The sequence below is a fragment of the Sus scrofa genome, chromosome 1 (genome assembly GCF_000003025.6).
Source record: "Sus scrofa isolate TJ Tabasco breed Duroc chromosome 1, Sscrofa11.1, whole genome shotgun sequence".
NCBI lineage: Eukaryota > Metazoa > Chordata > Mammalia > Artiodactyla > Suidae > Sus > Sus scrofa.
The window spans coordinates 108,980,609-108,996,307 of NC_010443.5; the positions used below are offsets into that span (position 1 = coordinate 108,980,609).

The window sequence follows — 15,699 nt, forward strand, 5'->3', positions numbered from 1 at the left end:
ATGGGTTTCTTTTTTAAGAACTTAAGAGGCTGGATGGAAATCAAATGGGCTCACTCCAGGTTGGGGCAGGACTTACTACTCTACCTAGTTAAACAGCTTAACTATATTTGGGGGTACTTGCACTTAAATATATTTTTAAAGTGTATGTTTTCATTTCTTATTAGAAAATATCCAAATTACAAAGAGTTTCCTATCAGTTCTAGTTAATGAGAGAACAAGGTCAGAAAGAACCCAAAGGTACAACATTAGGAAAATAACAAATTATCACATTAACCAGTTGGAGATTAGGTTAGCAACACAGGAAGGTGCTTATGCAAATTTTTTTTTGGATAAAAAACAAAGTTTTAAATCAAAACCCCTAAATATACACATAAGCAAAACAGATGGAAAACATTTTTTTGTGATGGCTTGAGTGGCTTTCTTTCCTTATAGATTTTCTATTATTTCTATAACATTTTATGACAGATAAACTGGAAATGTACACAATTACATGGTGCCTTGTACCTTCTGTGCACATTTTGGCTAATTTCTTTTGCAGTCCTCTATCCAAATTTGGCAAATAAATTTCCATTTGAACTTGCAAACTGCTGTATTTACCTATTCCTTTAAATACATAACATATATCTATTGCTGTTATCCAAGCTGGAATTCTTTGGGTTAGCGTCCTTTTCATCCAAATTCCATTGTGCCATATTTGTCAATAATACTTTATCTTTCTTGGGCAGGAACCTGACTGGAAAAGTAAAAGGGGGAGTTCCCATTGTGGGGCAGTGGAAATGAATCAGACTAGGAACCATGAGGTTGCAGGTTCCATCCCCGGCCTCGCTCAGTGGGTTGAGGATGCAGGGTTGCCTCGAGTTGTGGTGTAGGTCACAGACGTGGCTCGGATCTGGCATTGCTGTGGCTGATTCCACCCCTAGCCTGGGAATCTCCATATGCCACGGGTGCGGCCCTAAAAATCAAAAAAAAAAAAAAAAAAAAGAAAAGAAATAAAAGTAAAAGGGAGCTGCAACCACCTCCCCCTGCCCCCAGCAATTCCTATGAATATAGCAGTGAAACCCCATTCCTGGCACACCCACCTGGCTCTCCATCTTTCCTGGAAAGCTGGAAAAGGGATTAACTGGAGCCCCCCTGGGGCTCCTAACCCATTAGGAAGGCTGAAGCCTGGTCAGGTGACTCTCCTCCAAGGGTCACAGGAAAGAGCACTGGGGAGACTTCCCACGGAGGGAGTGAGTGTTCATGGCAATGCTAATCTATCTGCTTTCCCAGGAAGCAGAGGCTCCCTGCAGACCTCCCTCTTGGAGAAGAAAGCTGATTTTCTAGTCTCTAAGCTTCTATGTAATTATTTATTTATACTCTTACTCTTTGCTCTGAAGATTGGGAGGTACTCTAGGGTAAAAGCAAAGGTGTACGAAGACAAAGAAAATTAAAAAAAAAAGTTAATTGGCAATAAAACAAGAAATGGGAGGCGGGTAAGAGGGGAGAATTTGTAAATTAAGTCCAGCAGAAGAAATCTTCAAGAAAGAACAAAACCCTTGGTGGCTGGAGTAAATGGCAAAACCAAAGCATTTATGAACTAGCAGAGCTCTTGTTACTAAGGTGTGAGAGGTAAGGGTGAGTCATGCATGCCTGTGGCTCGAATACTCGAGAAAATTATAAACCTTCCCAGAGAACCTTTGCCATTGGTTTTAGGTGTTCCAGGAAGGGGGCATGATGTTGATTTTCAATTCACTGCTGTATCATGTGCTCTCATTCTGCCAGGCACTCATCTCCAGTTTTACCATTTTTTAATATGTGTGCATTGCTTCCTCTAGATTATAGACTCCCTAGGGGCAAGAAGTCTATTTTATACTTTTTCTATATTGGCCTCCAAAATCCAGCCTCTAAAAAGTATCAGTGCTTAAGTAGAAATGGAAATTCTTAGTCCTGGAGGCCCAATTACTTATAATCCTCACCTCCATATATCCTCTAGTTACTAGAAAACAATATGGAAGCCTTTCCTATGTTTAAGAGAGTGAGAATAAGAGATTAGAATAATGAAAAGCTGTAGCTGGAGGAAAAAGGGAGAACATAAGCCGGAAACAGGGGACATTCCAGATAGGAGGTTTCAAGCCAAAGATTAGGGATTAAAGAGCGGTGAAGAGTTCTGCCAGGATCTGAGACAAGAAACTCTCTGTTGAGTCACATTTTCTTTACATTTATTAGATTCCTATTCCTAGGCCAATGATCCGTTTTGTTCCTTTTCAATTTCTTGCTAAGGCAGATAATCCTGAAGTATCCTGGAAAAGAGTACTTTGTGAGAACAGAGCAGGAGGACACATCACGGGAATGGTGGTCATGAAGTTCCAGTAAATCAGCGATGAGTCACTTTCCGGCTGGTTTCTGAGGCGCAAATATGCCAGCATCCCTGGGAAGTCACTCACCTTACAAACAAAAATGAAAAACCCTATTGCCTGGGTGCCGGGCCACATTTCTAATATGCTGATGCCCGGGCTTTGAGCAACAACACTCAAGCCTTTCGGGATAGCTCACTGAGAATACTGGTATCTTTGACCACCACATACCTCAAGTAGTTACTTCGCTATTTTTAAAAGAAATCCTTTTAGGGGCTCACCTGGGGCACATGGAAGTTCCGGGGCTAGGGATCCAATAAGAACTACAGCTGAGGCCTACACCACAGCCACAGAAACACCAGATCTGAGTCTCATCTTCGACCTATGGCACAGTTTGCGGCAGCACCAGATCCTTAAGCCACTGAGTGAGGCCAGGGATCGATCCTGCATCTTCACAGAGACGTCAGGTTCTTAACTCACTGAGCCACAACGGGAACTCCAGCAAATTTTTTTATTGTGAAACGTGGCTTGCACAGAGAAGTGGGCTTGGGATGGGAGTCCTTAAGGATGTGGTCAGCCCACCAAAACGTGGCTCAGTGGAACGCCACAGGGCTATATTGCTTTGCTGTAGGTACCTGGGAGTTTAATTTCAAATTTATGAGTCTAAGCAACAAGAGTTCTGCTGGGAAGGCAGTGTTCCAAATCCTGAGTATCTCCTGAGCTGGCAAGAGATCAGGATTCAGCATGATCAAGCAGACTCCTCTCTCACCCCCACCGCCACGCAGTACCTGCCTTCATGCCTCTGGCCCATGTCTTGTCGGCCCCTTGCCCACACACAGGAAGGGCTTTTTACCTTTCCTGTCATTAGCTTTCCTCTGGAGATGGGATTCTGCAGCGGCTCCTCAAGAATAAATGCGGGTCAAACTGCCTTCACTCACATCTATTGCAAGGCCTACCAGCAGGATTCCATGTTCTGTCTGCTTCCACTCAGCAGCATATCCAAATGCATTTCAAGCAAGGAGCAAGAGAATCTTATTTCCAAGGGCCGGTATTCCACTTAAAAATGAAATGTGAATCTCTTACTTTGAAACATTTTTCACCTCCTGTGCACAGGTGATTAACCACGCTGGAACTGTTCCTGGAGAATTTGTGTCTGGGCCAATCAACAAACCTATTTGAATGTAATTTATGTATGGGGGCTGCAAAGCCAAGAATGGCTTTCAGGGGATTGGTGCTGGGTATTTTAATTTCAAAAGGAAAAAAGTTATTTTCCATTTCCAGGGGAATGGCTCAAAGCCCAAGGAGCAGAAGAGGGACTGGAGGAGGAGGAAGAGTTGGGGAGGGGAGTTTACACACAACCCCTCCTTCTGCTCTCAGCCTGTGCGGAAGTGCAGAGGCATGCCAAGAGGCAAATCATCTCCTTTAAGGATGGAGAAATGGCTGTGCAAATGGTAAAATCAACCTGGGCTCACACAGTGAGTGGTGGATTTGAAGTGGGCCCCTCTGGCTTCCAAACCCCACAGGGTGCTGTCTGCCCTGTAGGAGCTGGGGGTGAACTCAAGCAGATGAGTGACCTTGAGCAAGCCACCAAACTATCCAGGCCTCGATGATAAGCCTCCTTCTGGCTCCAAATGGGCATTTCAGTTAGGGCACCAGCCTTGGCAGGCCCTGATAAGGCTTTGACTCGCCTCTTTGTTCTCTGCGGCCTTGGTAACAGATGGAAAGAAAACTCTCATGGGCAGCAGGAACCAGTCTTCTCCTCTAGGCTGGTGTCTATTTGTCAAAAATTTGGCTAAAGTTGGATTCACATTAGTAAGCCCTCAACATAGCTTCATTCATTGTTTGACATACAAAATTTATAACATCTGTCAGAGGAATGCAGCTCTGAAAACCCTCAATGTCAAAGAGTGTATATAATGGAAGGAACGCTTCTTGCATCGCCTGCCATTTCCAATAATTTCTTTCCAAACCCCTGTCTCCAATTCTGGAAATGATGGCTCCCGGAGCACTCCAGTGTTTTGTTTTGATTGGAGAACTCAATTTTTTCCCCCCTGTATGTACATCTGACTGCAGATTTAAAAAAAAACTGCATCTACAAACAGTATTGACAGGGTGAAAAAATGGTTAACATAGTCTCAAATATTTGTTCAAGGAAAAAAGACAATTTCTTGCCCAAAGCATTAAACTCTGGAGGACATATAGCAGCATACACAAAAATTAGATTTTGTTTCTGCTGATATCTCTAGGAATAGTAAGTAGAATCACTCTCTTCAATGTCAGTTTCAAAAAGTTCCGAATATATCCACAAAGCATTTTCCTTTAATGAGAGATCACAGAACTCTCACCACAAATTTAAATATTTTTGCAAGATGCTTATTTTCTTACCTTGTAGTCTTTCTCCATGGAGTTCCACAATGTTTTATTCTGAACCAGGCAACTTTTCCAGCTACTCATTTGTAAGTCTGGGCCTGCTGAGGTTCGGCAATGGAATTTAGAGTGTGAATCTTTAGTTATCTGTACTATACTCTTTTCTAAATGGTGACTGTATGAGTGTCCAGCCTCCAGGTCTGCACACCGAAGGGTCTTAACCACTTCCCCTGACCTCCAGAGCAGCATGCTCAGAGATGACCACACTGGGTCTGCCCTAAGGTGTGTAGGGACAGGGCATTCTCTATTTATTAGAATGATGAGGTAATGACAATTCATTGAACTGGCATGATACTGCAGCAATCCACTGATTTGATCTGATCCCTGGAACCCAGGGAGGAAGTCAGGCCTACACCACTCCCTGCAGTCATGGCGGCTGCAAGCTGACTCAACCCCCACCCTCCCAACGGTACCTGCTGCCTCATCTGGTTCTAACCATGTCTACGAGCTGCTGTAAAATGTCTGGAACAAGAGCTAGAAGAATAAGGGCAGGGCTCTGGAGTCACACCATTTGGAAAACCATGAATGGTCATCGAGTGTGCCCAAAGTGCTGTGCTGCGTGTTTATCCCCTGGCTTATACATTTGAGTCCCACAACAATAACCTGTGAGTGAGGGGCCCACTTCAGAGATGAAGAATCTCAGGTTTAGGGACTTGGTAGGCTAGGCAACTAGAAAAGATAACGCCAGATGTGGCTCCCAAAGTGAACAAATGCTGGGTGTAAGAAAGCCCCTGACTGAAGCTGAGGATGGGCAGGGGAGAGCCCAGACCTGTGGAAGATGCAGGAAGGTTGAGAGGCAGAGAGTTTATTTGCCTTGAACAAAGGGACAGCTTTTTAGAGGTGGGAACTCTTCCTGGCTGCTGGGATTTTATTTGGGTCTGTGAAGAAAAAATACCTGATCAAAAGGCATGGAAGAACAGCTACAGGGATACAGAGTCCTTTTCAGTGAAAATATCCATGCAAAAGATTCGTTTATTTCCATTTTACTGGGTTTTTTCAAGGGAATGTCTTTTTTCTCCCTGTAGCACAAGTTTAGCCAACTAATATTGTTTGTAATCTGTTTTTGTTTGCCTAAAGTCTTCCAGACTGACGTTATATTTTCAGTTTCCAAGTGCGAGAAATAGATGTATGGGAATTTAGAACTCAACATGAGTTATAACGCAGAAAATCACAAAAACCCTTAATCTCTACTTTGAAGTAGCATCACACTGCTGGAGAACAGCATATTTGGTGCCTTAACCTACAACCTGTTCATGTGTATGACTGTATGACTGCCACTGATAAAGACTTAGCCACGAACTCAGGAAAAGTCCCCAAATGAGCAAAACCACTGCAAAAGACCTATATGTATGTACACGTAGATATAGTCCATAACCTGGAGGAAAGCCTGGACTTGGAAAGGGTTTTTTTGCTGCTTGGCTGTAACTTACACAGATCAAAGGAAGACAGCATGTGACTTGAGAGTGTCTGGGAGGATAACACATGTACCCCAGTTTCCCCCGGACACTGGGGTATTAATCTGCTTTAAGAAACGTGTGTGGGGGGGAAAGTAAGCTGACCGCATAATTTAAAGTTCACAAAGTAAAAACATACAAATGACAGGACCACCACATTTAGAAAATGTCCTACAATGTGCATTTATTCCATATCATTATACAAGGTTTACATACAGTTATAACTCTTAAGAAAATGTTTTTTTCTTCACCATTGTATGCAGTGCCTAAATCTTTCACTTTAACACGGTGGAAATCCACATGGCATGCTATCCTACAAGTTGCAACGAGCTGCAAATGTGCCAATCAGAAGAAAACAGAAGGCTTACAAGAGCACGATGGCTCACAAACCCTTGGCTTTAGTGAATTCTGGCAGACGGGATCCATAGTTGCACCTCATTGTAAAACTCAAGACAAAATAAATTAGCGATGGACAGATTCTAAATAGTAACAATATTGAACGAAAGACCACAGTGGGACCTTTTGTTTAACGTAGCACCAATCCACACCTGATTGTGTTTCCAACATTAATCTTCCTGTTCATTTATCATTGGCACTTTGAATGGAAATCTTTCTGCTTAATGAGGATTCCTGGGCTGACTAAGCACACTGTGTTGCTAAACTCTCTATGAAGTGTGGCAATGTCAACCTGGGAAATGGCACATTTAAATCATTACTGCCTTGACAGGGGCTCGCCTCTGTGCGTGTGTGTGTGTGTGTGTGTGTGTGTTTTCCCCATCCCCGACCTAGCTGGTATTTTGTGGGTATTTCTGTGACAGTGGTAAAAGTAAATAAAAATGCATTTAAGGGGTTTCATGGTAAGCATGGTGTTTAAAAACAAAACAAAACAAAAAAACCAACAAAACCAACATGAAAGAATGTGGTCGCAGCTAAGGAGGTTTTCACATGTTGTTTAACTCCAGTAAAGTCTGATCCAGCATCTGATGCATACTAAGGTTTTCTTCTTTGGCATGAGCCACTTTCTCTGTGGTGGGATTAGAAAATCAAGTCATGAATAGCTGCACTTTGGACACGGTGGTGTTTGTACATTTAGGCAGGCAAACATCAATCACAAACAAAGGATCAGATGATTAGGACTAGGCATGCTTGTAAGACATTACTCATTTCCACACAGGGACCTAGGAAGGGGAAGCCGTCTTGAGCCCTAAGGAACTACAGGCACAGTGGGTTCTCACAGAGCCCCAGAGGAACCTTCGCCAACAATCCACGGAGAATACAATGCAAGTGGGGTTTGGGGAAGGTTCGCTGCGCTGTGGGAACAGGGAGAGGTGCTTGCAGCACTGAAGTTAATAACAGCAGACATTTATGAGTTACAGGCAGTTAAAGGTCTGGGAGTTGTGTTATAACACAATCTCACAGAAGACAAAGATGATGTAAATAGGCTTTCTGACAGCTTTTCAATGATTTATTTCTGTGGCTCATTAAAAAAAAAAATTGACACGTTTCATGCACACTTCCGTAGGACATTCTCTTACTATTCTCACAGTGTTCTATTTATTATTAGCATGACATTCTCACCAGATTCCAACACCGTTAGACTGAATAAAGGCATACCTTTCAGACAATCAGAGACTTCTGACATGAACTCCTGTTTTCAAAAGCTATTTTGCCCAAGCATAGGTACACTTAATCATGTTTCAAATACTATACCAAATACTTAGACATTAGGATGAATATGTAATAGGAATATATATTATATATATCACATCCTATATATAATATATATATATAGTTATACACATACACACCCCTCTGCTTTGGCTTTCTAACTTAAAGCAGGACTCAGTTCTCTGTAGGAAATAGAAAACATTTTTTTGGTCCTCATTATGCATCTGTTCAAACAAGAGGACCTGCTATGGCAAAGACGAGTGCTGAACTGATTATGAACATTTATCCACATACATGTATATAATTTTACCATAAAAGCAGTTGTGAGATTAAAGAGACCTTAATTATTCCTGATATAAGAGGAAAACGCAGGCAAGGTCAGCCTTTCAACTGATTCCTTTCATGTTCGATTGTGCAGAAATCAACTGTTTTCAACCCTGTTAGTTGAAGGTACAACAGTCCTGCCCATGGGCTGCATTTCTAGAATTCAGCCCAGGTTCTTTCCCACTTAAGTTTAATCCTCATTCAGGGCCAGCTTTAGTTGGTTAGTTAGGCGGCGGTTTTGCTCAAGTTGCTGGTAGAGTTGATCTGTACAGGTCAGCAAGCAGGTTAGCAGAAGAGAGGAGGCAGAAAGAAGAGAGGTTAGCTGGAGTTGGTGAGGGAGTTAACAGAACACAGAAGTACCTCGGCACCGGTCACTTGCTGAGCAGTTACCTTTACCCATGTTCAGCTGGCCTGTGCCTAGGGAGGGTGGATGGCAAAGGGCCTGGCAGACTTAGGAAGAGCCAGGACTCCCCTCTTGGTGGGAGGGGAAGGAAAGAGTGGCAGGATCTGAGGAGGAGAGAGAGGGAATGCTCCACATGCATCTCAATAAAACCCCTGTGTGAACTGGGCCGAGTGCAGCTTCTGGCAACAGCCTCAGGACCGGAGGCAGGGCTGGAGGTGAACTCAGCAGAGAGCTGCTTTTAAAACCTCAACCTGCCCCTTTCTGCTCACCTCTTTTAGGAACCCCTTTCATCTCCACTCCCAGGGCTGGCTTTCCTTTAGGGTAGCACCAAGAAGGATTTCTGTTGCTGCATTAATGGTTTTTTGTTTTTTGGCCATGCCTGTGGCACTTTTAAGTTCCTAGGCCAGGGATCAAACACATGCCGCAGCAGCGACCAGGCTGCTGCAATGATAGCGCCTGATCCTTAACCTGTTGAGCCTCAAGAGAACTCCTGCATTAACAGTTTATGAAATGCAAAACCAAGCTCCCTGCCCCTCCCGCAACTGCAGTGATACAGGGTACAAATCCTGACCTCCTGTCCAGCTGGGGTACGGGGTGTGCATTACCCTACTCGAAGAGCAGGAGACAAAGACTTATCTCCTCTCAAAACTGATTTAAAATCTGACTGACTTCCTCGAGAGAGTGGCATTCTGTTGTGCTAGATGGCTGTGTATAAAATGAACGGAATCTCAAACACCTACAGGGAGCCCGGTTGACATACATTTTATACCCTGGCATGTAATCTGCTCACGTGGCAAGAAAAGTAGCCACAAGAGTCAGTCTGTATCTGATGGCCCAGAAGGTGCCCAAACAATGACAAACACCTAGCACTTAACAGAAAAAGCTGGAGGCCATATGATTGTTTCAAATGATAGTGACAACCTCAACCCACAAATTCTACTTAACAAATTTGAAAAGCTAGCAATTCTACACCCAGGGGAAAAAAAAAAAAAAAAAAAAAAGTTTGGTCTCTAGCCCCCAGGTCTGTTGGGATATTAATTAATATATATATATATATATATATATATTTTTTTTTTTTTTTTTTTTAAGGGCTGCACCTACGGCATATGGAAGTTCCCAGGCTAGGGGTCTAATTGGAGCTTAGCTGCCAGTCTACACCGCAGCCACAGCAACTCAGGATCTGAGCCACATCTGCGACCTACACCACAGCTCACGGCAATGCCACATCCTCGACCCACTGAGCGAGGCCAGGGATCAAAGCCGCAACCTCATGGTTCCTAGTTGGAGTCCTTTCCACTGTGCCACAATAGGAACTCCCGATATTAATTAATTCTTATTTTAACTTTTTCTCATAAATGGTAGAAGATGGGGAAGATTCCATATTCATTGTGCATTCTGGCTCAGAATACCTACTGCCTTATCTTCTTTGCTGATCCAAATTTTCTGAATGTTCAAAACCCATCAAATGTCACCTCTTCCAGGTAGCTCTCAGTCAGAATTACTGTCTTTCTTCCTTGTTGATGCTAAAATCCCACCATCTGTTAGTTCAGACCTGCTTCACTCTTCTATCTTCCTACTGGATGGCCAGCTCATCGAGCGCAAAGAACATTTGCAGTGTGTCTCTTTACCACAGCCTCTCTACCTTTCACGGTATGTTGCATATTTGGGGGTTGCAAAATTTAAACCCTACCAGCACATTCACACTATTGCGTGGGGGACCATCACCACAGGCAGGAAGGATGTCTCAGTTTGCTGAGCCAATGTACGGCCAAGCTGGAATGGAAGAACTCTGGAGGATACCCTAGAGAATTCAGGGGGTCAGTGTGAATGCAGCTTAAAGGACAGCCATCCCCTCCACATCCTCCTTTGGACCTGCTCCACTTCAGCACCACAGAGCTGGTGTGCCTGGGGTTGGGGCTGAAGGAAGGGACCTGGAACAGTTATACATTTGGAAGTATCTTCCCCTCCTGTTTCACCTCCCTGATGTCTGGGGCATCTAGTGCTCAGCAATACTTATGGTTTCATCAAACCAAGGCTCTTGCAGCAGCTGCTTCTATGTATGGCTTAGCCCTCTGAGCTAGAAGCTTGGGGCTCAACCATTTCTTGATAAGATCAACTAGCTATTTATCCTCTTGGGCAGCCATACCTTCTTGGGCTCATTTCAGATTTGCCTTCCCAATACATCAGTTTCCCACCTCCATACTATAGAATATACTTATAGAAAGTGTGAAAGTCTCCAGAAGGGTTTCCAAGAGCAGATGTGCCTCCAGAATTAACTGAACATCTGCTTAGCAGAACTTTCAGTCTTGTCATTTTGTCTAGGGCAGGAAGCAGGGTTACTCAGGAAAGGACCCACTTCTATTATTCTGAATTTTAAAAAGAACAGGCAGGAATCACAGTCAAAAGCAGGCCCAAGAAGCCTTAGGAAAAGGAAAACAAGAAATTACAGAAGTCTTTTACTCTCAAGGGAAAGACACTGTGTATATTATAAATTTTAAAAAGTCTACTATACCATGGCCCTCTTAAAAAGACTATTTTTACCCTGTTCTGAAGTCTTTGTATAGTAACTGACATTTTCAGTTTGTCCAAATTTACTTGAAAAGAGTGGCCTATAAATCCTCTGAGGCTAAGAAAAACTATATACAAACAGATGAAGATCACCCGCATTTAAAACACAGGAGAAATACAGCCAGATTGTTGGAGGATGGAGAAATGCTGGGAATTAAGAAATGAATGTTCAAATCATTTTAAAGCTCTAATTTTGTGATACATTAAAAAAAATCACTTAATTGCTGTTTTTGAAGTGAAATGGTGAAACCCAAATAAAATATAACTGAACGATTTCCAGTATTTTTAGGAGGCGGCAGGCAGAATCAACTTAATTATGGCTATGCTTTAGAGATGTTCACAAATGAAATGTTCTTGTCACGAGAATCATGTTAAGTACAATCCCTCCTAAAGAATACATAATGTGCTTATACGCACAAAAATAAATCTCGACTTGAACATAATCACATGTTCCTAAAACTACAGAATGTCATTCCACGATCAAAATGACGGGGGCTGAGGAATGAGCATACTTTTAAAAAGCTTTAACTGCTCTTTGTTCTGTAAAAGGATGATCAACAATAATCTCAGTTTACGCTGTTGGAATCCAAGTTCTTTCCCATCTTTTCCAGTAAGTTCCTAGCAGTTCGGGATGGTTATGAAGCCTTCTTCATGAGCCCTTCTTAGTTGGCAGCATCCTCCCAAGCAGGGCCATTTAAATATCGACACAGGGGGCTTACCACATCCCAAACTAAATGTCTGGCAGAGGAAAGCACTGCTCAAGACATATTTTTCCATCTCCAACAAGCAAAGTCCCCTGTGCAGAGGTTCTCACCCTGCACTACATACGAGAATCATGACAACCCCTAAGAAAACACATTTGCCCAGGCCTCACTCTGACCTTTGCGAACCAAAGCTGAGAGAGATCGAGGCATGGCTATTTTTTTAAGTTCCACTAGGAACTACTGCTTTAGAAACTCTTGCTATTCATGTTCAGAGTGGGGAAAAGAAAAAAAAAAAAAAAAAAAAAAAGCAAAGCAGCAGCCAAAAATTAACCCTCATATGTGTGAAGCAGATTTGTAGTTTTATTCAGTGTTGAAACTAAAATATCAATAAATAAGAAGTAAAAAGAATAGCAAACAGAAATAGCTTACACAGTGTTTATTTTACACTGAATTGAGGAGCTTCTGTACAATAGAAAGCACAGTGTGTGCCTGGCCCTAAGGCAGGATGTGAAAGAATAAACCAGGGTCAGCTGGAGAAGAGACAAACTGCAGAGCTCAGAGAGGTGGGATATCCAGCTCGATGAGGGGGTCTTGGGAGAAGTGAAGCAAAGAAACTTATCTGCATGAAGAGAAAAGGTGGGAGAAAAAGTGGCACAATGGAAAACAGAGAAGCTAAACTAACAGATGAGAGAAGCATTTGAAACACAGGCAAGAAGCAGACATGCAAAACCCATGGCCAGTTGTGCCTGAGGGAGGATGTCAATCTTTGCCCACCAGGATCCAGACCTGAGGCCAGCACAGCCCCTTCTGGGGGAGGATCCATTACAAGAAGACCCATGAACAGAACTTAACAAATGTTAAGTAAACCCACCTGTCAGTTTTTTTTTTTTTTTTTTGTCTTTTATTTTTTTAGGGCTGTGCCCATGGCATATGGAGGTTCCCAGGCTAGGGGTCAAATCGGAGCAGTAGCCGCCGGCCTACACCACAGCCACAGCAACTCGAGATCCAAGCCGCATCTGACCTGCACTGAAGCTCACAGCAATGCCGGATCTGAGCCGAGTCTGCAACCTACACCACAGCTCACGGCAACACCAGATCCTTAATCCACTGAGCGAGGCCAGGGATCAAACCTAAAACCTCATGGATACTAGTTGGGTTCGTTAAGCACTGGGCCGTGAGGGGAACCCCTTTTTCAGAATATTAAATCATACCTGATACTAAAAGTTTTTCTTTCTTTTTTTTGTCTTTTCTAGGCCTGTACCCTTGGCATATAGAGGTTCCTAGGCTAGGGGTCCAATTGGAGCTGTAGCTGCTGGTCTACACCAGAGTCACAGCAATGCGGGATCCGAGCTGCATCTGTGACCTACACCACAGCTCACGGCAACGCTGGATCCTTAACCCACTAAGCAAGGCCGGGGTCAAACTCGAAACCTCATGGTTCCTAGTCGGATTCGTTAAGCACTGAGCCACGACGAGAACTCCTAAAAGTTTTTCTTATAGCATCACCTCATTTTAGTGCTTGGAGACAGATGATCTCATCCACCCCTCATTCACAAAGGAGGGAAGAGAGGAAGGGATTTGCTCTAGTTTCCACGGTGACAGTTGTGTCTCCAAGGGCAATGTGGTGAGTCTATACAATGTGTAAGGCAGCAGGTACATGCTAACAGTCTTCAAGCTACCATTTTTCTAGCTGGGTAAAGAAATGACAGGTGGGCCTGGAAAATGAAATTTCCAGCTTAAATGCAATTCAGTGCCATCTTAGAAGAATCAAGGGAAACCTCTGTGAAACATTTCCAGGTTAGACATGAGAGGGGCAGAACCAGTCTAATGTTCACATTTGGTTAGTAGCATGTGTGTTAGTCATGCATGCTCCAGGCTCTAGTGACAGGAAGACTACCTACTCCACCTGTACTGCCCAGCAGTAGTAAAGGCTGGGCCATTAACTCTCAAACTCAGATTGCAATCTGTGTTTTAGGTTCCATTTCTTTGACACAGGTTGTGGCATTTGTATGTTCATTCTTTCTACATAAACATAGGAAATTAAAGGCTTGGCTACTCAGCAGATGGTTCATTTCTGTCTAGAATTCTTAAAAGTGAGGAAAATGTGACCTTTTACAGCACCATTCTTTAGGATATTCTGGATCAATTTCCTTTCCCTCAGAGCCTCAGTCCTCTTGACACTGTAGAGTTCCTTAAATTTATATTTCTTCTACGAAAAATCATCACACTGTATTTAACTGACTTTCAGGAAATGAACTTTTGATATTTCTTGGGAAATTCCGGCACAGGTGCACGGCCTATTAATTTTACTTGAGCCTCATTTAATTTGCTAAACAGATAGTGCCCAAGTCATTCATATTCCAGTTCAGCTTGGTACCAACGACTGCATTGAGACAATATGAAATGAATGGATTCTGAAAGGAAAATGGTTTGTGGAGAGAGAGACAGTCTACTTGGCCTTTATGTTAGTAGGATGTGAAAAAAAACAATGACTATCCTAGATTATGCAAAGAGAGTGAGCAGAAAGCTGCAAAGATGGAGATTTTGAAGATACAGAAGGGTGTGGTGGTGAGTTTATCGTATTAGCATGAGGGCACGGATGTGAGCAGGCAGGGTGGATGCACATTTACATGGAAGTCATATCGTTGAGAGCGTGGTCCAGCTCCTCGCTGATGGCTTTGTACTTCAGTTTCTGAGCGTACAGCTCGTCTATGACCAGGAAGTGGAAGGCAGAGGTGCAAGGACATGGAGAGTGATCAAGAGATGGAGGGTGAGTGAGGGTGGCATGGATACCATCCCACCACAGCAGCAAGGAAAGGGCAATGCATGAAGGAATTGGTGCCGCAGCAGGTGGCCAATGCAGGAGGCGTGCGTTTTGATTTTAACAGAATCGAAACAAAAACAAAAAGAACAAAACCCATTAGAAAATAAAACAAGAAAGACTCAATATGAAAATCATAACAAATACGGTAGGTATATCAGTAAACCATGTTAAACCCTAAACAAAACCACAAAAAGCTGTCTCCTGGGGCCAGGGTAGGTGGGGCTGGGTAATAGAACATCTTCCTTTTATAGGGCTCTAATTGAATTACACTGGAGTAGTCAGCCATCTGTAACTATAAAGAATGGAAAAAATATCCCAGGGCATTGTTTTGGAGGAACAATTTGTGACTACAGTCTGTAATCCTTATCTGGTTCCACCTTCAAACCACTGACTTCCTGACCAAGCTAGACAGCTGGGCTATCGATTGATGGTGCCACCTAGACTACCCCCCCGCCCCGGGTCTTCCCACTCAAGTTCTCCTCACTGGTCCAGAAGGCCTGAACGTGAGGAGAACCACACTGTTTACGATGTTGCTGTGCCAAGCCTGCAATTCAGTTTTTGTAATACGAAGGTTCCATACTTTGCTGCTCCCTGGCAGACTGTTTTGCAACCATTTGTCATTTTCTCCTCTCCAGCAGCTTGGCTGTCATCTGCACCAACCTCCAGTCCTTTCTCGAGCCCCTTCTACCTTTGATGTATATAATTCTATGTATTTTTTTCCTTTCTTTTTGCAGCTTCAGAGCTCAGCATTTATGATTTCTGAGAGACAGAGGGGAGGTTACTAAAATAAAACCTAAATGTCTTTGTAGGGAAATGCAAATCGTGTCAAAGGGCAATGCCCTATTAACCCTCCACCCCTCTTTCAGGATATAGACCAAGATGATGAGTAACTTAAGAAATAAGGCCGAACCCTTACACTGAATTCATACTTGGGAGGGGACAGGTTGTGCCTAAAAACAACTGCATACCATTCTGACAATCAGTAGGTATCACT

General features: G+C 43.2%; 1 protein-coding gene across 24 annotated transcripts in view; it reads right to left on the minus strand.

Annotated features, from left to right (window-relative positions):
- The window catches only part of TPM1 (tropomyosin 1 (alpha)), a 29,110-nt gene continuing 19,783 nt past the window's right edge, over positions 6,373-15,699 (minus strand). For 7 of the 24 annotated variants that reach the window (XM_005659518.3, XM_005659524.2, XM_005659523.1 and 4 more), the window contains one exon: positions 6,373-7,238. In XM_005659518.3, coding sequence (XP_005659575.1) covers positions 7,156-7,238 — 83 coding nt within the window. In that variant the 3' untranslated portion in view covers positions 6,373-7,155. 24 annotated transcript variants of the gene reach the window in all.